The sequence below is a fragment of the Saccostrea echinata genome, unplaced genomic scaffold (assembly GCF_033153115.1).
Source record: "Saccostrea echinata isolate AGI-Se365-2 ecotype Australia unplaced genomic scaffold, CSIRO_AGI_Sech_v1 ptg000056l, whole genome shotgun sequence".
Lineage (NCBI taxonomy): Eukaryota > Metazoa > Mollusca > Bivalvia > Ostreida > Ostreidae > Saccostrea > Saccostrea echinata.
Window position 1 is genome coordinate 13,691,491 of NW_026889805.1, and position 26,921 is coordinate 13,718,411.

The 26,921-nt window shown below is 33.6% G+C and overlaps 3 protein-coding genes across 3 annotated transcripts; all 3 read right to left on the reverse strand.

The window, feature by feature from the left end:
* Positions 1 to 1,138: 1,138 nt before the first annotated feature.
* Positions 1,139 to 10,781, reverse strand: LOC133173984 (heat shock 70 kDa protein 12A-like). The gene is made up of 4 exons (XM_061309046.1): positions 10,439 to 10,781; positions 8,861 to 9,079; positions 2,778 to 2,928; positions 1,139 to 2,288 (listed from the first exon to the last, which is right to left on the reverse strand). Exons 1-4 carry the CDS (start codon positions 10,745 to 10,747, stop codon positions 1,222 to 1,224), a joined length of 1,746 nt encoding a protein of 581 aa, XP_061165030.1. The 5' UTR covers positions 10,748 to 10,781; the 3' UTR covers positions 1,139 to 1,221.
* Positions 10,782 to 12,718: 1,937 nt separating this feature from the next.
* On the reverse strand, positions 12,719 to 18,630 carry LOC133173983 (heat shock 70 kDa protein 12A-like). Its single transcript, XM_061309044.1, has 5 exons — positions 18,596 to 18,630; positions 16,674 to 17,016; positions 16,267 to 16,485; positions 15,839 to 15,992; positions 12,719 to 14,989 (listed from the first exon to the last, which is right to left on the reverse strand). Exons 2-5 carry the CDS (start codon positions 16,974 to 16,976, stop codon positions 13,917 to 13,919), a joined length of 1,749 nt encoding a protein of 582 aa, XP_061165028.1. The 5' UTR covers positions 16,977 to 17,016; positions 18,596 to 18,630; the 3' UTR covers positions 12,719 to 13,916.
* Positions 18,631 to 21,463: 2,833 nt separating this feature from the next.
* Positions 21,464 to 26,534, reverse strand: LOC133173837 (heat shock 70 kDa protein 12A-like). The gene is made up of 4 exons (XM_061308909.1): positions 26,212 to 26,534; positions 25,847 to 26,065; positions 24,844 to 25,000; positions 21,464 to 22,985 (listed from the first exon to the last, which is right to left on the reverse strand). The coding sequence occupies exons 1-4, from the start codon at positions 26,524 to 26,526 to the stop codon at positions 21,928 to 21,930; spliced, it is 1,749 nt and encodes a 582-aa protein (XP_061164893.1). The 5' UTR covers positions 26,527 to 26,534; the 3' UTR covers positions 21,464 to 21,927.
* Between the last annotated feature and the right edge of the window lie 387 nt (positions 26,535 to 26,921).

Sequence of the window (26,921 nt, forward strand, 5' to 3'; positions counted from 1 at the left end):
TTCGTCCGTCGTCGTGCGTTAACATTTGAACATTTTCAGCTTCTTCTCTGAAACCGCTGAACCAATTTCAACTAATTTTGGCACATAGAATCTATGGGTGAATGGGAACAAAAATTGTGAATTTCACGGTCCCTGCCCCCCTGGGGCCCGAGGGATGGGACCAAAACCACTAAATTTAATGCAATCCTTAATAGTCTTCTTCTTTACTCCTGGACATCAAGCAGTCAAACTGTTGGCATAATTGTAATAAGCATTGAGCCCTCTACCAAAGTTGTGAAATTCATGGCCCCAGGATCAGGGGTTCCGGTGATAGGGCGGAACTTTGTTGAATATATAGTGAAAATGCATTATTTCTTTAAAAATCTTCTCTTCTCTTGGTTATTAAGCAAACAAATTGAATGCATAGTTATGATGAGGAAGGGTGCCTCTTTCAGGGAAAAAATAGATTAATTTTAAGATTTATTACTGAGTACTAAATTAATATTTTGCTGATTCCTGATTATCCTATTTCTCTTGCTTTTGGGCAACATTGCTTTATAAAAAAACATTTATCAGCTTATTTTGTTTTAATTTATGTACCGTAACATTATACTCAGGTGACCGTTAAGGCCCTTGGGCTTCTTGTTTTCTTTAAACTTCCCAACCAATAAAAAAAAAATTCAAAGCAGCATGAATTTATTGCTCGTAAATCTTTCATCTGATCGGTTAAGCGGTTCTACATGGTCTATCGAATCCTAAAAACAATTATTTTCTTAATTCGAATTTCCTCGATTCATCTGTGTTAAGTGAATGTATGTACATGTAGCTATCCATTTTGATTTTTTCCGATTACAAATCAACTGAATAGTAAATGTTAAATAAGTTTTTCAGATGCAAAAAGATATATATTTACTCTAACTGTGTTCTGAATTAAATAATTTATAAATATAATATTACAATAATAAAATATATGAAATAATAAAATCATATGAGATCTGTAAAGTACTAAATAAAATTTTTAAGCTTCTGTTATTCCATTGTAGAGCTCAACATTTTTTCCCCATTTCATTTCAGTCCCCCCCCCCCCTTCAAGCCTTCCATATTTACATAATTTTTTTTTTTTTACTGAAAATCGGTGACAATTAATTCTGACGACAATCAGATGAGAATTTTAATATTGGTTTACTAGTATATCACAGAAAAGAAAACCGATATAGTTAGAGTATAATAATATTAATCTGATCAGTCTTTCAGAAGATCAAACATAATTTCACGTTGTACACCGGTATAAACATCCTTTGCTTTAAATCTTAGTTCTGTCTCTCCAAAAATTAAAGATTCCTCTATTTCACATGATGTCTGCTTGCCATCAGACGATAATGGAACTTGTAAAACCCCAAGTAACCTGCACCCATGTTCATCGACGTAAGTTGGATTCTTCTGATCAGAAATAAATACGCCACATTCGAGGCACTTTTCCTCGCTATTAAGAGCTTGAAAGATCTGGGACTTAGTATAACCTGGCATGATCTTTTCGCCTTTAGTGATGACCTTGAAGAATACATCTCGACACCGCATGGATCCACGAACGCTGACCTTCTTCGATTCCAGATGAAACCCTGGCCTAAATTCTGGCCATGTCTGGATTCCGTATGTATACCTCGCTGACCTCCTTGAGATGGCATCAGGAACATGGCCAAAAAATACAGCACCCTTTAAAACAGCTAACCCTGCTTCTTCTGGTACGATAACTTTCTTATGTTCAAAATTTTTCCTAATGGCATCCTGGACAAGCATGCATTCCGAGAATCCTCCAACCATAACAATAATTTCTACATCTCTCACCATATCCTCATCAAACAATTCGTCGATATGTTTCACAATGCTGTCAATGGTTTTCTTGAAAAATCCGGCAAAGTATTCATTACTCCACTTAAGTTTTCCTCCACCATATTTCACATTACCTTTATGCATTGTATTTTTCTCAATAACTTCCTTAAAGTCTCCTACATTATGCATTTCAGAACACAGCTTGTAAAAGGCTTGTGGTATTGTCATATTTGTCATCCCTGTTTTGTTTGGTTTTATAGTTCTTTTCTTTGTTTCGAACACTCTCATAATTTCCAAATAATCTTCCATGTATTTTTGCTTAAAGGCTTCCATTACTTTCTCCCCTGCCAATTCAGTCAGAAATTTTAAGAAGGCATCGTCCACAGATTTCCCTCCCCATGGACCTCCGCTGGCGGGGAGGACTTCCTCTAGTGTATTGTCCTCACATTTCTGGTGAACTGTGATGTCAGCAGTCCCACCTACAATAGAGATTATTTATTTATTGAAACTGGAAAAGAAATCCTGAACATCAATATTTACAGCTGTCAAATTGATCTTTCAGGAGGAAGGAGAGGGTGTAGGAGCCACCTTATCCCCGGAGAATGAGGATCTGAGAGTGTAGCCTACGATGAAAGCTACCGTTATTTAAGTGGAAAACTGCATCAAATATGCTTTTTACACCTTAAATTTAAATTGTTATCATGGTTCTGTTGGGGTGCACCACTGACGTCCCTATATCGATTTTATAGTGATATTCGTATACAGTAAAATACGCTTATACTAAAGTACCAGGGATGAACAATTTTGATTCATTACAGACGTATTTCATTATAGATATATTTCATTATAAACGTATTTCATTATATCCAGTATAAGTTTAATTAGGGAAGGAAAATCAAATCATTGTAAGCGCTGTACTTGTGTTTCACTGTATCAATAGATCATGGTTAGAGATGCATGCGAAATACCTCCCAAGTCAAGGACCATGTATTTAGTACCAGCACTGACCACTCCTAGAGCAGACGAGGCATCGTCTTTAGCGATCTGTAAATACTGACAGTAGATAGATGCTGCCTCAGGCTCCAATGCTATGATCAAACGGTCCTTTTTTATTCCAGCCTGCAAGGAAATTTAATTCGGAATTCAGAATAATTACTCAACAACAACTGTTACTAGATAGGGCTGAAAGTCATAGGGTCCAAGTTATACACAGAAACATGTCCATTAATTTTAGCTTTGTTCATCAGGGACCAAAAGGACTTTTGTATTGGTTAATTATCCATCTTACATTAGTCCGTCTGCACACAATTTTTTTTAAATTACTGCTATACCAGTTTGGGATTAAATTAAATATAAATAAGCAAACAATTCAGTTCAATTCATTTATTTACCAATTATTCCTATATCTAGTTGGAAAGCGTACCTAAGAAAGTGTCTACCTTATCTTGTGGCCTAGCCATGTTAGTTTGTTGTAAACTATAGTCAACTTAAAAAAAATGTTTTAAAAAAACATATTTATAAGCTTGTATTTCAAGAGTAACATTCTTTTCAAAGACGGTGCATGTATTTATTGCAGTCAAAGTAACATGTATGTCACACAGGCACTTGGGGCTGGACCTCCCCCTCCCCTTTTCCGTTTTTTAAACAAATTTATTGATGTATGCATATTCCATATTTTATTAAAATAAAGAGGAGTGTGACATTAACGGCCTTTTGAATTTTGTACAATCTAAAATGGGTACAGAAATAGTTGATATCCCACTTATAAGTCCCGATGAAGTGCTTTACTTACTTAATAAGCTAGACGTTAGTAAATCATCAGGTGTAGATACCATTGGTCCACGTCTATTAAAACTTACTGCACAAATAATACATAAACCTGTGACCCACATAATAAATACTAGTATTACAACTGGTATTTTTCCTAAGAGTTTTAAACTTGCCAAAGTTACACCAGTTTTTAAGAAGGGAAACAAACTGGATCCAAATAACTACAGACCCATTTCTATTTTACCGACATTATCAAAAATTATAGAAAAACATGTGGCAAAATATATCCGATCTCTATTTTCAGACTTTGATCTTCTAATAGAATCTCAATCAGGTTTCAGAGAACTGCACTCATGTCAAACAGCCCTAACAAAAATTACAGATGAATGGTTATATGAATTGGATCAAGGCAAACTTGTTGGTACTGTCTTTCTTGACTTCAGTAAGGCATTTGACCTAGTAAATCATGAAATTCTTCTTAAAAAGCTACAGTGTTATAATTTTAATGAATTAACTTTACAGTGGTTTCGATCATATTTAAGTGACAGACTTCAAAGTGTCCATCTGTCTAACAAACAATCATCTTATCAGCAAGTCACAGCGGGAGTTCCACAGGGATCTATACTAGGGCCTCTTCTGTTTTTACTTTACATTAACGATCTTCCATGCACTTAATATTAAAAATTCAAACATAGATTTGTTTGCAGATGATGCCACTCTACATGTCCCCGGCAAAGATTCCCAATCTATTGTAAATGCATTATCAATGGACATCGCTTGTATAGAAAAATGGTGCTCTCAGAATCAAATGGTACTTAATGCTTCAAAAACTAAATGCATGTTAATAGGCACACATCAGAAGAGATCAAAATTCTCAGAGCATGATTTTTCTTTATACATATCAAATCAGAAGCTAGACAACGTAACACATGAGAAGATTCTTGGAGTATATTTAGATAACTCTCTACAGTACAATGTACATATCGACCATGTGTGTAAGTCCCTGTCACATAAAATTTCTACCCTCTGAAGAATTAAAAAGTATCTTCCCACTCAAACACGCAAGCTGTTTTATAATGCATATATCATGCCTACTATTGATTACTGCCTTACAATTTGGGGCAATACATCCCGATCAAATCTTGACAGAGTTCATAAGCTTCAAAAACGTGCTGCAAGGTATATTTTAGATGCTCCCCCTGATGCACCCTCACGACCTCTTTTTGATGAACTTGATTGGCTAACTGTCTATGAACAACTTACTGTAAATAAATATGTATTACTATATAAATCCCTCTTTAATTCTTGCCCTACTTATTTAAATGACATGTTCCAATTTCAAAGTAATAACCAATACAATCTCCGATCTGAATCTAATGTTGACTTGTGTGTGCCAATTCATAAATGTAAACTTTTTGAAAATTCCTTCCAGTACTCTGGTGCCATGTTATGGAATGATTTACCTATACATATAAAAATGTCACCAACTCTTAATGCTTTCAAGAAACAAGTAAAACATTATGTAAAACAATGTCAGAATAATTTGTGATTCATATTTGTCTTTGTATATTTATGTATATATTTATTATATGTTTGTATGTGTATAACTATGTTAACTTTATAATGTTTATTGACAGAAGGCCCTGGGGAAGAATAGTGCTTGCACTAATCAGGTTACCTTCTTTAAATAAAGTATTATTATTATTATTATTATTATACTTTCAATAAATAATCACGCGAAGTTTAAGTGAGGTGAGGCGAATGACGAGAAAAGAGTTGCAAGCCTTCTCTCTTTTTACGAATCAGTCGAAAATGATATATTTTAAACAGCTTATCGAGACAAAAGGGTTACATTATCGATATCAGGTAGTGCATATTTGAATACAAAAAAAGGAAAAAGTTTTGTCGACCCCAGATGTAAAAAGAAATGGAAATAGGGGGCGGGTGGGGGTGGAGAGGTCCAACCTTTTTATGTATCAGTCGAAAACAATATATTTAAAAACAGCTTATTGAGAGAAAAGGGTTACATTACCAATATCAGGTATTGCATATTAGAGTACAAAAAATAGATAAAGGTGTGTCAACCCCAGATTTAAAAAAGAAAAAAAAAAGTAAAATTAGAAGGGGGGGGGGGGGTCCAGCCCCAATGTGTCTGTGGTATCTCAATCGAATACGTATTTGTTTAATATTCATATCGGAAACCAATTTTCATTGGTTTGCTATATTAGTATATAGAACTATATTATTGTTATATTAGGATATAGTACTATGTATAGCTGTTAAACAGGTATTTAAATTATTTCACACACCTTTTCAAGAGTTTAAGGACCCTCTATACACTAAAGGAAAAAAAAAACTTTTTGGACATTGAAAAAAATATAGTGAATAAAGGTATAAATATCGAGCTTATCTATTACAATTTTAACATAGGGTACCTTGCATTTACCCCAAGGAAAAATGTTCAAAGACAATGAAGTACTGATGAACAGAAATCACTGTTGTTTACTAAAGTGGGCAAGATACCTGCAAACAAAGTCTCCAATCTATTTATCTTGGCCTACTAAAATTTCATGAATGCTTGATTTGATCACAGATTAAGTAATAAAATGTACATCTCAATTTACTTTATTCTATATCAAAGGGCAGATTATTTGCATAAAAAAACCCCACAAAATCAGAACTCTTTAGTGTGCATTGTGCACTTATTATTGAAGAAAATATTATTCATAGTATCATCCAATATTTTATAATTTTTAATGAATACTTAGATTTATCTATAATACTAGTAAATAAAATATAAATCTAAGAATTCTCAATACTATTGAAGGAGTAGTGGAGTACTGATGAAGAAAACAGAAAACCAGAAGTTTCTGACAAGACTGTATCCCATAAATTTAAAAAAAATGCATCTTATGATAGTCTACCTGTGTAATAAAGTGCACCTCCAAAGTGTATGATATGCCCATCAGATATTGTTGTTTTGTTTTGAACATATTTTATTGCCAAGCAAAAGGATAAGAAACAAGTTCTAACAACTTACGAGTTCTTCTCCTTAATAAAACAGGTCCGGCACAATCTCTTGATTTAGCTATATAGCTTGATTTTGCTATATAGCTTTATTAAGCTATTCAGAATAGCTTAATTTAGCTATTTTATCACACTTTTTTCTTAAATGTATTATTTTCTCAGCATGCACAAAAAGTCGCACCTTGGTGCAGTGATAATATTCAACCTTGAACTCTTCTGGAAACAATGCATGTAAAAATCACTCATCAAATCGCGTCTCCTTAATAGACTTTGTACTCAAAGTTCTAAAAGTTTTGGGGCTATATAAAGCAATTGATACAGTTACTTCTTCACTGAAATTATAAAAGAGGCCAATTATGGTCAACAAGATAATGGATTGGTAATAATTCAGTACAATGAGAAGCAATCATACTTATCCATGCCTCAACGCACACAAGGTGGTGTACAGTTACTCAAACAATGGAAATTCATCTTTTGCTTAAAAGAATTCAAATGCTGCAATGTTAGAACTATCTTTGATTTCAGTTGTTGTTTTGATAGCCCAAAGTACATATATGAATAGTCTAATACGTGTGACTTTTTGTCTTTTTCTTACAAAATTTTTTTTTCTGAAAAACTGCACATAAATAGCTTTATCAAGCTATTTTGAATAGCTTGATAAAGCTATATAGCTTTTTCAAGCTATATAGCTAAATCAAGAGATTGTGCTGGACCTGTAAAACACATAATATTTGTCATGCAAAATAATAATGAAAACATATACAAATAAATGCAAATAGTATAGTATATCTAGCTAAACCTACAAGATTCATTTATGAATCTGTGAACAGCGGCAAAAATGCCAATGTTTAACTCTAATGAAAAGTTTTCGTTGCCCCAGAGTAGTAGGTGTACATCTATGATATCTAAATCAAGTCGAAAAAGAAGGTCAAAAAGATTATTTCGAGCATTAAGATATTTTTTACAAACAAAGAAAAAATGATAGGCATCTTCTTGTTTACCACAAGAACAATAAGGATTGTCAATAATATTACATTTATATAAATCAGATATTGTTCAATTACCATAAACAGTTTAGAGTGCAAGGAAAAAATCATGTCAACCTATTCCTAATTTTAATGTGCATCTCCTATGTTGCAGTTATTAATTAGAACAAATAATACATCATATATTTCTCAACTGGTTGTGTTAGAATTTTACAATGCTCATCTGGAGCTGTTTATTGTATTTTTTATGAATGATAAACAATGTTACAGCCTAATAAAACATCAAAACACTAATCATTATGCTTTAATATTCTTAGACTGTACATCTGATATCTTAGTGAGGCATAACACTGTATTTTCTATATATGATAATCTTCTTTTGTGGCCCCATCCTACTCCTGGGGGTCATGATTTGAACAAACAAAAATCTACACTTTGTCAAAAAGCTAACATATTGTTTTATCTTTTCTGGGCTAGTGGTCAAGAAGATTTTTAAATGACCCCATCAATTTTTTTTATTGTCTCCTCTTGAAAGAGGACATGCCTCTTCATTTGAACAAACTTGAATTCCATTTACCAAAGTATGCTTTTTGGCAAGTTTGTTTGAAACTGGCTTAGTGGTTCTGGAGAAGTCAAAAATGTAAAAGATGATGACTAAACATAGTAGGCGAATGCTAAACAACTTGATCAAGTGTGCTAAAAATGCATGACTTTCTTTGTTTTGTCATATGGTATACAATGCTTGCAATCACTGCATAAAAATTTTTACACAACCTACTTAAGTGTGTTCTGTATTTCTTCAGCAATGTTGCAACAATTATCTCCTGAATAAAAATATAAATAACCCATTTTTTGACAATGTAGCTAAAATATTGTTAAATTATTTCCAACACTTTAAGTCTGGTTGAAATTATTGCTGGAAGGAGTTAAAAAAAAGATACCTGAGTGTATATTTAATTCTGTAACTGTAAATCTCAAACAGAAATGGTACAACTGGGCTTCTATGAATTCAGATCAGTAGCAATTGTGCCTCATCAGATGTTAATGGGTTGAAATATATATACATGAATATTTTAAAAAGTTAGGAAGGGTGTACCTCACATACTACATAATAACCCTTCTAATCATATTTTAAAGACCGACTTTCTAGTCATGCAAAGCCAAGATTTACTAATACTGATACTGAATGAGGTCGAAATTTTCTTTAAAAATTATAAAGTATACATAGAAGCACTGAACAAATTAACACGGAATTGATTCATGTATACCTTTAAAGCTGCCTCTCTCATGAACATCTTTGCTTTGTCCCCCCAGATAGCAGGCACTGTCAGGATAAAGTCTATGTCTTCCTCTGGGATGCCAACTACACTTTTCTTAATCTCCTCAAACAGGTGGTTTTTAAGGTATTTGATGCAGTGCATGAACACTGTACCAGCTTCCAGAGTCTTTCCTTTTATATCCTTGCATGGTATATGCCTGCTGACGGACTATAAAAGTAAAGTATTTTGATATCTTATCATTTGTTATAAATTAATTTGTCTAATTTCAGTTATAATAGTGGGGAGGGTGGGCACTATAACTCAGCTTATGTATCTAAAAGCAATCTTTACACATACACACAAACACTAGCGACTAGAAAAAATCAAACATAAAAAAAATAAAATATCTGCAAAATTTGTCTACCACTTATATTATTGATGGTTCTTCAGCTGCATTCCATCAGATGCAAACACATCCAAACATTTGTTAGCTCTACTAGTCAAACCCCAGAAGAGCTTTATGTGATGGTAAAGTGTCAGTCATCAATCTAGCTGTTTCTTTGTCTGTAAATATTTTTTTCATGCTACTCCTTCTACATTTCAGGTCCTGGTACTACCAACTGATGCAAAGTGGTAACTATATATAGTTAACTGCTATCTTTGATATAATACGTAGCCTATCTTCAAATATCTATGCTAGCTTTCCCTTCTGGTATAGACTCACTTAACACTAATATACATGTATCCTTCAAGACTGGAGACCTACTTTAACTGTATGCCAAGCACAGAAAATCAAGGTCAATCTTGTAAACATTCAATTTATTAAGCATATATAGATTTTTCATCTGTCCATCTTAAAATGGCCTCTCCTTAGAGCCAGAATTAAAACAACATGAGAAACCCAGGCTCCCTGAACTCTAGTCAGAATAATTTAATTAGCTGTGTCTTAGGACTAGCTACTTATAATTTTAAAGGTATTGTCAAATACCTGATGTTGAAGATGAACATCATTTTTTATTTGTATGTCCTCTTTATAAACAAGTAAAACAACTATGAAGTGAATTTGTACACTTTTTAACATACATCATTATATCTTATAAAATTCTTAATCCAGCAGATGTTAATTAAAACAAGAAATATTTGTGACTTAATTCAAACGTGATGCATTTAATTAACATAAGAAAATCTATGTGACTATATTTGTATACTGTATGTATTTTTACTTGCACCACATGTGGTTTTTGTCAAGAAATAAAATAAATTAAACCCAGTTCTCAGACAGTCCAAATTTTTCAAGTAGCTTTAAAACAAATAGAATGTTCTGTTCACTCTATGGACATGATCTTCCAAAATATCTCATTAACAGTGATCAAACCTGCTGTACATATAAAATTTCATATATACAAAATTATTTTACTGGTTGGTGCATGCATTGATATTCATACCCCCTCCCCCGAGTTATGTCAGTTACCATGACAACTTGACATACTGTAACATGAGTAAGTACAACTTTAACCATGAAATGTAAGTAAAATGTAAGTAATGACGAAGTTAATGAAGTCAAATATCAGTATTTAGAGTACTTACCACGTCTTCGTGTAGAATCATCTTGAATCGTTGAAAGAAATAATAATTTTCATGATCTTTACTCTCCTCTGCTGTGAGTTCCGAGTACCTGTCTTCTGCTTCATAACCAAACAGCGATACGGATTGATCCTTCTTCAGAAGGAGACATGTTGGAGCCTTGTGAGAGAGGAGGGACCCTCCCTGCCAGCCGTTAGTCATAACTTTACCCCAGTCATGTTTCATTGAGAATGCATAGCCGGAATATGTAGTCCCAAAGTCAATCGCAGCCACTATAAGCTTTTGACACTTACTAGCAATCTTTGTATCCATTTTTATTTGGTAAACATTCTAAGATCATTGTACACTAAAACGCAAATTCGAGGAATATTTTTCTACTTTCGGTTTATTAACTGAACATGTACACAACCCAGTGGCGGATCCAAAATTTGAGGGAAAAAAATGATAGGGTCACGTTTTCCTGGCACGTAAAATATCAAAATCGTGAAAAAAGCCCGGAAAACGTAAGATATTTCGGACTACCCTTTTGTAAAATCAGAAAATTAGGTTGCTTCTATAAAAGCTCGCATCAGCAAACTTACTGATGTTGAAGGGGCAGTGTTAAAATACTGAAACAATATGATCCAGGCACCAAGTATTATCGTTTTTTAACGGGAAGGGGGGGGGGGCAGCCAGAAAAAAAATGACACCTTACCTGAACAAATTTTGAGAAGCAAAAAAAGAAAATAAAAAGGAAAATTGTCTAAACTCCAAAATCCTATTTCGTAGAAGGGGGTGGGGGTGGGGTGGGGGTTAACAAATATACCTTACCAAATTACCATGATTTACCTAAGCTACAACAAAAAAAAGGGGGCAGCCTTTCAAAGAACATTTTCAATAGTAAAAGGTTATGTTTGGGAAAGGGGGGGGGTATGTTTCAACAATTTTTATAAATATACATTAAATTACCATGATTTAACTCTGTTACAACAAAATTTAAAAGTATGGGGGGGGGGGCTTTCAATGAAAATTTTCAATAGTAAAAGGTTATGTTTGAAAAAAAAAAGTCGGGGGCAGACCCCCCCCCCCCCTTTATATTACGTGCCTGTAATATGCCAAAAGCGTACGATCAAGCCGGACATGCATTTTAAAAAAGGCTCTGTGAAAATATTGGCACAATCAAAGCTAATTACTAATCAAAGTAGTTTAATACTTAATTATTGGATTTGGTGTTTTATGTTATACATGCAAGTAAAATAAATGGGAACGGGTTTGCATTACATCTGCAGAGACTAGGATGCAATAAATTCTCCTAAAAATCATACAACATGCATCGACATCCTTTAAAGAACATATTAACTTCATTGAAATTATAATGTTAAAGGGGGGGGGGGGAGATTCTCTAGTTGTTGACTCTAGAGTAGGACCCCCCTCTTCCCATGGAAAGCTTAAGTAAAGCAGGGCTCCGGACCCCAAGGAAAATCCTATCATTATTTCCATTATTGCTTGCAATAATTAATGTGTAATAAAGAACTAAATTGAATTACCTATATGTATATATCTCTCTTTATAAGTGAATTCTTGTGCGCATCAATTCTATTGTTGATAAACAGTCAAAACTCGCTATCTCGAACTCAATGTAATCGAAAAAAAACTTCGAGATATCCAGGATAAAATACTTAAAGAATAAGGGGTTGGGACTTACAATTCACTTCGACATATCCATGGTATCCGAGATATAAGTGTTCGAGATACCGAAGTTCAATTGTAGTTAATTTATTTGAATACAGCAACAATCCATTTTTGAGTGCATCGATTTAGCAAAATTGATGATACAGTTGAATGGAAGATATCAATAATTATTCGAAGAAATTTTTAAATTGAATTCTCAAGTTTTTCAAATGAATTGATGATCTCTTGATATAATTATTTAAAAGATATCTTTAATTATTTAACATAATTTTATTAATTTGGCGCTCCATATATATTTAAAGCTCGTGTAAAAACGGACTCGTCAGGAGAAACTTTTCACTTCGCGTATTTATGACTTTTTTCGCGCTATAACGCCTTCTGGGAAAAAAGTTAAATATTACGCCTTTCATTTTTTTTCCTCCATAGATTGAAACTAATAGGATTTCCTATTCCTCCGATCTTTTGCAGGTACATTTGAAATTTCTGTATATAACTGAACATTATATAAATTTTTTGATCGTCCTTTCTTAAGGGTGTAACATTCCAGACAGATGCAGAGAAATTTTTGCTGATGAGACTTTCCCTCTAATGTACTGTAGAAAGGAAGAACACTTCTAGTAAGTAACAGGACATTTAATATAACAACTAATGCAGTATAAAATACAAGAAAAATATCTAACACTAAAAAAAGTTACTAATTTAACAGAAATTACTTGTATATAGTTTGTGTGATTAGAACACAATAGCATTAGAAACAAATTACACTCGTATATTTTATTGCTGTAAAAAAGGAAAAGCTCAGCTTCTGATCCAAACAATAATTACAGTATTTGCAGGCTAAATTGGCTAAACACAGTAGTTCTTTTTTGCACTGATATAAGAATTCCTTTTATTTTATAAATTGAAGACAAAGAAATTTACTAACTCCCTCCTCCCGTTAGGATTAAAGGTTTAATATATATAAATAAAAGTACATATACTTTACTAGTATTGATTTCAAGAAAGTTACAAATGCATCCCCCCAAGTTAAAATTTAATATACATGAATCTAATTTCTATTTATTGTTTTCCAAAAAGAGATATAGTATAAATAATGTTTGATGATCTATATATATTACAGGGTGTTTCAACAAACACGTCCCGACTCTAACATGTCTATATTTTTGCACAATAAAACAATATTTACAAAATTATAACTGTATTTAATAGTACATTTTCCGGCAATATAATTGTGCTATAAACAATATAAAATAACATCATTAATTTTTTTCCATTGAAGTTTTGATTACATCTTCAAAAGTCAGGTTGTCAGGGTTTTTTTTACCCCCAAATCTATGGATATTTTTAACTAAACTGTGCAAACAGAAAAAATCTCCAAAATTACTAGTGCATAAGATTTTGAAAAAAGAAGTGCTCATATAAGAACCATATTTCCAGGAAACAGACTTTTTAAATGATGTAAAAGTTTAAGCAATACAGAACTTCAGAGACAAAATGAGGTTGCTGAATGAAAACATTGCAGCCATTTCAAAGACATAAAAAATGAAGATAAATTGAAAACTGTTGCTGATTTCCAATCCTAAAAAATGCCTGTCTCAAAAATAAATGATGCTGCATTACTTCAACTTTCATATTGTTAAAATTGTTTGATTATGTATTTTTCATTTTTGCTAAAATTTCCTTACATTAATACTCTCTAACTTTGTATTGAAACTGCAAAGTTGGGACATGTTTGCTGAAACGCCCTGTATAATCAATCCTATCAAAAATTTGTTCTGATTCAAACTAAAACTCCTTTGTAAAAAAGGATCTACTCTTTTAACAAATCAAATATAACCTCCTGTACAGTTCCAGTATAGAGATCTTTTGCTCTCACTCTTAACTCAGTCTCTCCAAATATCATAGTTTCTTCAATTTCCACATGCATGTCTGAGTAAGTATCTCTCTTTGATATAGGGACTTTGAGAATACCCAGTCTTCTACAGTCTTTGTCATCTACAAACTTAGGATCAGGATTATCTGAAATAAATACGGCACACTCAAGTCCATCCTCTCCAGCACCCAGAGCTTGGAATATCTGCGACTTTGAGAAACCTGGGGTGATCCGCTCTCCTTTTTTAACGTACTTGAAGAAAACATCTTTGCATCGTGGCTTTCCATTGATAACGATTCTCTTGCCTTTTGGATGTACATTATCATTAAATTCAGGCCAAGTTTGGATTCCGTAAGTGTACCTTGCAGATCGACGGGAGATTGCCTGAGGTACATGACCAAAATATACTGCACCCTTTACCACGGCTAGCCCTGCCTCCTCAGGGATTATCACTCGTTTATCCTTAAAGTGGTCTTTAATGGCTTTTTGTACAAGTTCACATTCTGAAAATCCACCAACCATTAAAATAATACCTACATCTCGGACCAGTTCTTCGTGAAATAATTCATCTATGTGTTTGACAATACTGTCAATTGTTTTTTTGAAAAATTCTCTAAAATGTTCGTTTTTCCACTTGAGTTTTCCTGCTGCCGATGATACTTTCCCTTTACTCGTTGTATTATTGTCTATAATCTCCTTGAAGTCCTTGACCTTATGACACTTCTTACTCTGGTTAAAATACGACTGCGGAATAGTCATGGTTGTGTTACCTTCCTTCTCCGGTAAAATAGTTCTTTTCTTGGTTTCAAAACTTCTGAGAATTTCAACATAATCTTCCATGCTTTCTTCTTTTAAATTTTTCATAGCTTTTTCCCCTGCCAGGTCTGTGAGAAATTTCATGAAGGCATCATCTACTGACTTTCCTCCCCAGGGTCCCCCACTAGCCGGCATTAGTTCTTCTAGGGTATTGTCCTCTGCTTTCTGGTGGATTGTTATATCGGCTGTTCCTCCTAAACATAAAATAAAGGGCAAATTAATAAAGGTCACATAAATACATGTGGAATTAAACACTACTTGCAGAGACTAAAGTCTGATGCCTATTTTTCAATAAAAGATATATGTGCATGTTATTTAGCAAAATATATGAAATGTAGATATCCTAATAGGGCAGACAGCAACAAAGGGTAGCATCAAAAGAGGGTAATTTCAAATTCAGACAAAAGTATCCATACATGCTCCTCATCATTAAACTTGCACATCATTTCTGATAAGATGGGAACAAACTAATCACTCATCAAATGGATACTAATCCGATACCCTATGACATAAGCAAGACATGAAAAAGGGCTTTGGCTTGTGTTTACAGCTATGCAGACACATAGAAACAGTGGTTCCAGTATATAAACACCCACCTACAATTTCATTGCAGCCAAAACTAGAGGTACTGTGAGCACTGAGCTCACAAAATGACACCCCCCACCTCCCATATGATTATAATGGCAAAATCCATGTTTTGCCATGGATACCCGAAATAAGTGTCAGATCAAAAAGTAAAATAGGAGCTCACAATGGCACTATGTAACAAAGATTCTGTGAAAGTCTCATTAAATTTCATTCAGTGGTATAAGAGGAGTTGCAGATAAGAGATGGGTACCCCAAAGCGTAACGGATGGATGGACGGACACCCCCATCACTACACCCCCTACCCCACCCATCCCCTTCGCTTTTCAAGCGGTTGGTATAATATTAAATAATAATTTAATTCAAAGAATTTAACTATTAAAGTTTTCTATAATTTCTCAACTTTTTTTCAAAAAAGATGCTTTTTCCTAATTATCTTGATTTCAAGATTTACACACCCCCTAGATCCACCACCATGTATTTAGTTCCTGGTTTGACAACTCCTAGTGTTGTGGCAGATAAATCTTGCTTTTCAAAAGGAAGGTGTTGACAATAAATTGAAGCAGCTTCTGGCTCTAATGCCATTATCAAATGATCTGCTTTGATTCCAGCCTAAAACATTAAAAAGATTTATTTATTCATCATGGCATATTGATTAATACTAAAGCTTCAGTAATAGAGCATTCAATTCATGACATAAAAAAAAATTACTTTTAAAGTGTTTAGAACAAAATCTATGTACATGTCATGTGTATATCATTAAATTGGTAAAGTATTTGAGAATAAAAAGTTGAGTTGAACAAACAACAATTATCTGGCACTGAGATAAATTTATTTGAGACATGATGTAAAATAAAACGACTGAATTATCAAAGTTTTTACATACCTTTACAGCAGCCTCCCTCATGAACATTTTGGCCTTGTCTCCCCAGATAGCAGGTACGGTTAACACGTACTCGATGTCGGAGTCAGTGGTGCCTAGTGTACTCTTATTGATCTCGTCTATCAGGTGTTTCTTTAAATATCTGATGCAGTGAGCAAACACTTGACCAGCTTCTAACTCTTTCCCACTGACATCCTTACATTTTACTCCTCTATTCAATTCCTAAAAAGACATGGATATTTCAACTTAAAAATGATTACATTTTGTTTAAAAACATGTTCAAACTAAAAGTAAAAGCAAAATTTATGATTACATGTAATTCACTGAAGATATATCTGTTAATTTGAAAGTAGAATTATGGATGAGAATAGCAATGATGTTTTGGGAGAACGAGTACATAGTAATTGTACCTCATCCTGATGTAGTATCATTTTAAACCTCTGGAACAGGTAGTGGTCTTCATGATCCCCCTCCTCCGTCAGGCTGGCATATTTATCCTCGGCTTCGTATCCAAAGGCAACAAACTCTGCTTTACTATTCAGTAGAAGTACCGTGGGAGCTTTGTGAGAAATTAGTGAGCCACCTTGCCAGTTATTGGTCAGAACCTTGCCCCAGTTATCTCGAAAAGAAAAGGCATACCCCGAGAAGGTGGTCCCAAAGTCTATGGCAGCCACTATCAACTTTTTGCACTTGCTGGTGATCGATTTTTCCATGTTGTTTTTATGGGTAACAGTTTCTGGCCATTTTTGTCATCTATTAAAATCACAAAAATAATTTAATATTTATATACTACTTAATATAATTTATTAATATACATGTACATGTGGTATTTTGAGTAAACATGATCACGAAACTGAAAACAATATTCCCACATTCTTTTCTCCACCCTCTGCTTGAAGATTCACCAAATCCTCCAAAACAACCCCCCCCCCCAAAAAAAAAAACAAACAAACAAAAGAGAACAATTGTTGAACACTCTAGCGTTTTTTTTTAATAATGAAGTGAATTTCGCAAATGTTTTGATTTTGTCTAATACAAGATCTAATATCCTCTCATATCCTAAACTTACTTCCTTTGAAGATATCACACAGATAAACATAGGAAAACACAAGATTGAATATAAATGATGTGAAAATTACCATAATAAATCAATTTGAAGGATTGTTTCCATGATTTTTGTCTGATATCAGAAATTTTCACATTTTAACTATTGCTCATTTTACTTGTTGATTAATTGAGGCTTTAGTTAATTCATTTAAGAGATTTTTGAATATTTAATGTTCTTTTTTGAAGTAATATAGATTTCTGTCACCAAGATGCATTAATATTACAATGAAAGGGGGGAATCAAATGATTTTTCTTCCATACATATAATGGCATTTTTCTTCCAGAAATTTAGTTAAAAAAAAAAATTCCCCGTAAATTCATTGAATATTGCCAAAGGACACCCCCCTTAGGAGAAAGTATATACATGTATCCATTAAATGAATAAAATTGTCTGTAAGCAAGATCAACTTGTTTGATTTTTTTTACTGAAAACAATTAATTGATCATATTTTCATTGTGTGGCACATCCTACAGTTATTCCTCATCAATACTGACCGGGAGTCCATATTTGATCTAAGTTGAAAACACATGACATTTTTCATTTTTGCAAAAACTGCACCCTCTTTTTGAGGATGACACAAAATCAAGTTAATGCAAAACTGTAATTTGGATGATACTGGTATATTATATTAATAAACATGATAAAACCAAAGATTATCTTATCGAGCTTTGACTTTTTTCCCATATTTGTAAAAGTTTGCAATAAATCAAAGATAATGTCTTAATAGGTCGAAAATACAATATGTTAGGATAATTATCTTAACTACTTAAAGTTCTTCACATCATAAAATATGTACATCTCTGAAATCTAATATATTATTATGTTTATTCAGATAAAAGGCATGTCAAACAAAACAGCATTGACAAATTTACAATCATAATTTAAAATAGCACAGCCTGAGAATAAATAAAGGATACAAAGCAGTCACACATTTACAACCACATTGGAGACTATCACAGAAATATTAATCAAATAACACAAAGAGATCATGAATCACATAATTAAAGTAGGTATTCACGGATAAAGCTTTAATGTATTTATAATATATAATTATTTGAAAAACTTAAGGTAGAACTAAAAATATGTACGGGAATACTGGTAATAGTAATCCTTTTATCTTGGATAACCCCAAAAGCCTTAATGGCTCTTTTCTATTGGGGTCCATAATATATTTTGTTTGTTTAAACACTCATACATAATCAATCCATCACAAATTTTACCTACCACAAAATTCTATTCAGTTTTTGAGCAAAACAAAATCCATGGTTTTCAACCTACTTTCGATTTCAATAGTGGTAGCAGGTACACATGTGACTCGCAACTTAAAGAAATAGGCTTGTTGCGTCGCGGAGAAAGAGCGCGGCGCCAGTGGGTGGTGCAAACTATACTTTTTCGGGGATTCATTAGGATGGGACCAGCAAGGTTTTATTTACAACAATAATGTAGTTGGGATATTCATATTTTTTTCAATCTTTTTTATTGAAATATATGAAGCAAAAATTATCACATTAGCAAAATATACCAGCTAGGGACGTATAAAACATCAATAATTATACATGCAAGCACATAGCTTTTATTTCCAAATTGTCTGGAATTCTAAATATCATTTTAGAGTTAGAAAGTATTTGCTATTACAAGAAAAACAGTACCAAATTCGCCATATTTTATTGAAAATTAAAAAAAAGTTAAAGTTACAAATTTTATGAGAAAACACTACTGAATAACGTCAATTTACTAACTTTAACATGACGATTGACGTTTCTATGAAAATTCAAGTCTTCTTAAGTTTAGTATTTTTCTATCTTTTTGTAAATCAGTAGTATTAAGAATTCTTGATTATTTCCAAATGTAGAGACATGCAATAAATTAATTAATTAAGATCTTCAAGGGTTGTACCAAAGTGTTCAAAAGTATCCCTTATATATCTTTCAGCATCTTTAAAATGAAACATAGCTCGTATTTATTCTTCATTTAACTTAACTCCTACACATTTTCATGTTGTACTTGATCCAAAAACACCTACAAGACTCCCAAAACATTTAGTTCTGAAAAGAATGCCAACATACCTAACTCCTACACATTTTCATGTTGTACTTGATCCAAAAACTCCTATAAAACTCCCAAAACATTTAGGTCTGAAAAGAATGCCAACATACTGGATTTTGTAACACACAAGTGGTAGTCATCTACCCCCTCCCTCCAGATAGCTGGTTTATGCTATAAAGTACATGTATGGATACTAATTTTACTTTTTTCACACAAAAGAGGATTAAACATATTGTTATTATTTCTTTTTTGAAGATATGGGAATTTGATACCAAGACTTTAATAATTTTTTCGCATCCTGCTGATAAAAATTGCCTGTCCATATCATGTTTACAGAATCGGGATTGAATTCAATTTGCAGGTCAGCTCTATGGATTTGCGTAAGAACATCATTTGCCTAGCTGTCACCTTTAGCTAGCTTGCATACCCAATTTTCAAGAACTATTTTAATTTGTCCAGTTCAAGCAACGACGGTCATCTTGAGACAGAAATAGTGATAAGATAAATTTAAGGAAAGAACATTTCTAAAAAAAAAAAAAAAAAAAAAAAAAAAAAAAAAAGAGAGATACAAGGGAGAAGTGAAAAAATTAAAGATAGAGAAGAGATGGTTAAACGGAAGAAAAAAAAATAAAGATAGCACAACCCTGACTGAACAAAAGCGGCAGTCCGATCTAATAAATAGTACCCTTTAGTAATATTATAATATATTAACTTTTATGCAACCATTTGGCATCTCAGTTTGTATAATTTTCAAATATTATATATAGTTATAATACCATGATATAATTGTTCGGTTAATACATATTATAAAGTAAATTGTACAGATTAATGTGGAAAGGATGACTGCACTTAACGTCTGTTTTGAGGTCTTTTTCCGCTGCTTCTGTTGCTTTCAAATTATATCTGAACCTTATTTCACTTTTGTATGTTTATGAAAGAATCCTGTCAATTTGGAACCAAATTTAAATCTTGAAATGATTTTAGCCTGTGATACAATAAAATGATTCAATGTTTTTTTTCTCCTTACTGCTTTCCAAATATAGTGAATTTACACTTACCTGCCCTTGATTGAATATTAGATATGCATGAGAGGTGGAGCTAACATTGTAAGAATGGGTCTAAAATTAGATTAGATAAATAACAATGACATGTTTGAAAAAAAGAACGTGAACACTCTTTCCCATCTCCCTCTCCATTCTGTATGGCACAAATACACTTCAGGTTTCAAAATGAAATTAACAATATGAGCAGGTCAATGTAATTAAAGCAGATTTTATATCAATGCCAGATGACTAAACGTGTTCGAACACAATGTCCTAGTTAGCAAAAAAACATGCTACCTTACAAGTCACGTGACGGAATTTAGTATTCACAAAGTTACCTGAGGTAAGAAATCACGTGGTGAATTATAATATTCAAAATGTCACAATCCTTGGTTACAACACAGAGAGCGAATGTAAGAAGAACCAGTATTTTCTCTTTTTAACTATGAGCGCATGTTTGATACATTATTATTTATGCAAATATACAACTACTGTTAAACGTAGAACAATAGACAAACATGCGCTGACTATGTATAAAGTCAGTAAAAAAGTGGACGTCCTCATTATCAAACGGAGATTCAAGAAATTGTGATGACGCCTCCGTTTGAAAACAGATTCGAACTTCGTAAATACACACTTTTATTAAACGTAATTACATAAAGTTGTAGATTGGATGTTGACCATTCTTGCAATGACAAGAAAAATGCTTGTTTTGAAAGTTTATTTTGTCGCAAATTTCGCATGTCCTTAAGTGCAGTCATCCTTTACAAAATAATGTGTAAAATTTACATATATTAAAGTGTGAATTTTACAGTTTGAAGTAAATTTTACAGATTGAACTGTAAATTTTACATATTTATAGATTTAAGAGTGAAATTTACAGATTAAAGTGTGAAATTTACGGATTAATTTGTAAATTTTACAGAATGAAATTTACAGATTAAAGTGTAATTTAATTAATTAGTCCGTAAATTTTACAGATTAATGTATAATAGTCACAGATAAAAGATTTGAAAATAAAAAATAAAAAGAGTTAATGTGGCATTAAGACCTCCGTAGATGCCTCTAAGACTACTGACCTTCAACTCGATTTATTAAAGCACTGTTTAACATTTTATTTTTATTTTATATTAAGGTAGTGTTTTCTGAGATATTTTCTATTTATCAGTAAGAATCTGCATTGTGACTACTTTAAAAACCAACTCAATCTCTGCAAGAGTGTGACAGACGACTGACAAATGGACAGACAGACGAAAAGACAAGAACTAAACCTACAGTCCCCCACGATTTCATCGGTAGGGGGACTAATAAGATCTCTGATCCTCTACAGGAGGCATTAAATTCAGCAGCCAATCAAAGGATTGAATTTTGAATTGGAATGAGATTGAATAAGATTGGAAGACAAAATTAAATACATAGTCCCAATACATTACGGATACATGTAATATAAAATATATATTTTTGTTATTATAATAGTTCGACGACAATGTCCTGAGATAAATCGCTCATGACGTCACGAGCAACAACGCGAAGCTCTGTCTCCCCGAAATAGAACGTTTCCTCTATTTCTAGCTGAGTTGCATCCGATACTTTTGGGAGGGAAACCCGTAAGGAACCAAGGCGACGACAGCTGGCATCATCCACATATTCCGGATTCTTCTCTGTAGAAATGAAAATCCCACACTCAAGTATGGCGTCTTCTGTATGAAGAGATCGAAATATCTGCGATTTGGAAAAACTGTTGGATATTTGTTCACCTTTTTGGACAAAAGAGAAGAAAACATCCTTGCAACGCTTTTCTCCTTTCATATCAACAAGTTTTTCTTCTCTGTGTACCCTTGGGTCAAATTTAGGCCATGTTTGAATTCCATAAGTAAACCTCGCTACTCTTCTAGAAATAGCGTCTGGGACGTGTCCAAAGTAAACGGCACCATACAAAATAGCAAGCCCAGACTCTTCTGGAATAATGACTCTTTTCTCTGGAAAATTGTCTTTAATGGCCTTTTGGATTAGTTTACATTCAGAAAATCCACCCACCATGAGAATGTGGTTGACGTCTCTGACTGCTTCCTCGTTAAATAAATCCTCAATATGCTTTACGATACCATCAGTGGTTTTCTTGAAGAACCCTCTGAAAAAGTCTGCCGTCATTTTGAGCTTGCCTGGAAGATAACTCACATTAGCTTTGTGGGGTGATTTCAGTATTACTTGGCTAAAATCCTCCATGCCATGTTCTTTTTTGCAGAGTTCAACGAAGGAAAGCGGTATACGGAAAAAGATACTTCCTTTCTTTTCAATTGTTATAGATCGTTTTGTCCTTTCAAATGTTCGTAAAATTTCAACATAGTCCTCCATGTTTGTTTCCTTGAGCAGTTTCATCACATCTTTGCCACCTAACTCTGAAAGGAAATCTATAAATTTGTCGTCTACCGACTTTCCGCCCCAAGGCCCCCCACTAGCTGGCATGATTTCCTCTAATGTATTGTCAATGCATTTCTTGTGTACTGTTATATCTGCAGTACCTCCTAAAATAAAGTAAAAAAAGTAATAAATAAAGTAGGACTTTTTCATGCCATGATAAAAATCAAATTACGAGGGGTGATCAAAAAGCTCGCGAACTAATTGAATTACATCCTTAAATGAAATAAAATGAGGTGTCAGTGTTCATTGCAGCCCGGAGGACCGGGCTGCTCTATACATATAAGTTTAAGTGTTGGTATATGGGGATTGAGGTGGGAGAAGTTATTCAGAATTAAAGGTTTTCTAACATTAAAAAGATTGTTAATCAGAATGTTCTTTCCCTTTATAAATTACGAGATATACAATATATTTACTTCCATAAAGTGAATCTGTAAAAATATATATATTTTTCATATTTAATATATAAAGTTGCTTATCATTTACTATCGAAAAAACGACAGGTCCCTTTTTTAGAACATCGAATTTTACTTATCGCATAAAAACGTAAAAACGCACTTTACACAGTTCGTGTTTTATATTCTTAAAGTGATAGAAATTTTTGAAAATAGGTGATGCATGTGTCTGGTTTCAATTTATATTTTATGCAGCCAACATTTACTTGAGGAATTGATAAAGTTTAAAAGGGTATCGTTTTTGCTCGATTTTCATCCGACTATAGGTTTTCAAAATATTCTCGACTATCGTCATCATTTAGACGCATGCCTTTTTCACACATATCGAAGCGGTTTGATGATCAAGACTCATTTCCATTGTTTACTTTATTTCCCGGGCGACAATTGATGGTTACATCAATGTTTTCTTGTTATTTTTTAAAGTAGTCCTCTCCGATTTTAATGCACATCTGTCATTGTTCTGCCCATGCGCGAATCACGTGATCCAGGCGGTCACGTGACATGCTTCGTAGCGTTCTGTTCACAGAAGCTCAGAGATTTTTGCAAGTCTTATATTTCTTAGCATGAAAGTAATTTTTTATAATAAGAACAGACCATCTGTCTGAAATGGCCAAATCTCGGCAATAGGATGGGTGGATAAGGATATCCCTTCCCAGAATTAGCATATGGTGACCATCACAACCCGAGTCCTCTGTCTCGGGAGTGTCGTTTATCAAATGTGGAAAAAGTACGGACGCCTTCTTTTTTTCATATCTCATATGTTTAAAGTCTAAAGTAAACGATATTTTAGGGATTTAATAATTATATTATCGCTCAGATATTTAACTATTTTTCTTACTGTAACTTGGCGATTTTTCAAAACAAACTGCTCAGCTAAGGACACATCTTTTTACCGGCTTGCTTTCGCTGGGCAAAAGAACAAACATCATTTTTTAACCATCTTCCTGCCTTCACTAAAAAATTCAATCTAATTAATGACTGAAGTTCTGGTAAGTCTTTTGTCTTCATAAACCATGTAAAAATTGTCATATTCTACTGCAAAGGAATTTCCGAGATATACGTTAAACTTTACAGCCGTTCGTTGCTCGAGTATGACTGAGTCAACCACTTTTTGTCACAAGTGACCTACATACTGAAGTCATTTTCACATTGTGACGTAAACATTATTTAACATCTGCTATTTATAGAACATGTGTATGACTATAAGTATGCCAAATTTCATTCTGATCTGAATTGTGGTTTTGTAAATATAGAGATAGTTTGCGAACTTTTTGATCACCCCTCGCATTTAAGGCCAAAGCACTAAAAATGAAAATTGTACTAAGTTTACATATTCAAAAATTTGAAAGAAAAAGAGAGAAAGATAATGCGTAAAACAACTGTTCTTTGTGAGAGGGATTTCAAATAAGTCGATAAAATAACGTTTCAATCTTCAAAGAAAAGAAGTGTCTCACCGGGAATATAAAATTTTGTTGTGCAAGATCTTAATCAAGAATGCATTTATGCACACCTCCTAAATCAGCAACCATGTATGTGGTGCCCGTGCTGACTGATCCCATGACACTGGCGTTAGGGTCCCTCAGATTCTCTATCTGTAAATGCTGACAATAGATCGATGCTGCCTCAGGTTCTAGCGCCATAATGAGGTGGTCCTTCTCTATCCCAACCTATTAGGAAAATGAAGTTTCTTTGAACAGATGATACAATACATTCTAAAAGACTGCATACCAAAATAGAAAAGAAACAAGAGGCCCATGGGTCACAATTCTCACCTGAGTAAATATGGCCATACTGTTTTTCACCAGCAAATTTTTTTCTTATACATATTCCTATGTAAAACTTTGATCCCTGTTGTGACCCCAACCTACCCCCATATATCATGATCTGAAAACAATTATGAATCTACTCTATCTAAGGGTGCTTCCATATTCATATGACTAATCGTGGCTTTCCTGTTCTTAAGATGAAATTTTTTCCCTATAAATACCATTGTAAAATGTTGATCCCACATTGTGACCCCACCAAATCCCGGGGATCATGGTCTGAACAAACTTCTACACTACGTAAGGATACTTCCATCTCAATATGATTAAGCATGAAATTGCTGTCCTTGAGATTTTTAAACTATATATTCATATGAAATTTTGATCCCCCACTGTGGCCCCATCCTATCCACAGGAGTCATGATTTGAACAATTTGAATCTACACTATATGTAATGAAGGTTTCACCAAATTTTCACTAATTTTGAATTATTCCCCCTTGAAAGAGGGCGTGGCTCTTCATTTGAGAAAACTTGAATCCCCTTCATCCAAGGATGCCTTGTGGCAAGTTTGGTTGAAATTGGCCAATTAGTTCTTACGAAGAAGCCGAAAATGTGAAAAGTATACTGACGGACGGACGGACTGACGAGGGACAAAATTTGATGAGAAAAGCTCGAGCTAAAAACAAATGAATCTTCATTTTAAATGCATCCAGTACAGAGCAAGGTAAGCAATGCCAAAAATAATTGACCTTCATCGCAGCCTTCCTCATGAACATTTTGGCCTTGTCTCCCCAGATTGCCGGTACTGTCAACACGTACTCAATGTCTTTGTCACTCGTTCCCGCGAACTTTTCGTTGATTTTATCTATTAAGTGGTCCTTTAGGTATTTAATACAATGAGTGAAAACTTGAGTGGCCTCTAACTTCTCACCCGTAATATCTGTACATTCCATAGATTTTTTGACTTCCTGAAAATAATTTCATCAAATTACCCAAAGGCAGAAAATTAGAAAACATACATTTCTGCAATTTAAGCTGATGCAATGTTACAGTATTTTTGTTATACCATTAAAGTTAAATATAATTAAAACGAGGGACACAAAATTTTACGTACACAATCTTCATGTAGGATCATTTTAAAACGCTGAAAGTAAAGGTAGTCCTTGTGTTCTTTTTTGGCCGTCACTGTGGCGTACCGGTCTTCAGCGGTGTAACCAAAGGCCTCAAAGACCGGGTCTGAACCCTCAGCCTTCTTGAGGAGCAGGGCAGTCGGGGCCTTGTGAGATATGAGGCCACCTCCTTGCCAATGACAAGCCATGACTTTGCGCCAGCTCTGGGAAACGGAGAAGGCATATCCGGAGTACGTCGTTCCGAAGTCAATGGCTGCCACAAACAGTTTCTTACTTTTACTCTTGATAGATTGATCCATAGAATGACTATCATCAATCTGGAAAATAGACAAATTAGGTATGTATTTTTGCTGCTCATGAATTAAAAAAGTACAACAAAATACCAACCTTTTCTTGATTTGTTTTATTTTTTGCAGGGAATATTGTTATTATTCAGGAGAACTGTATTCTTTTCCTAATACTCCTGTTATTTTATTATATATCTCTATATTAAAATACAACATCCAACCATGTCTTACTTTAAAGTAATGATTCTACTTCCCAAAGACAATACTTCTCTCCCAGACTTTTACTAATCATAATGATCATAATGAGTAACTTTGTGGTCAGTTGCATTGTGTTTAGATAGAATAGTCATCGAAACCATCAACTCTGTGAAATATATAGAACAAGCATTCTGAGAGCATTGCATTAG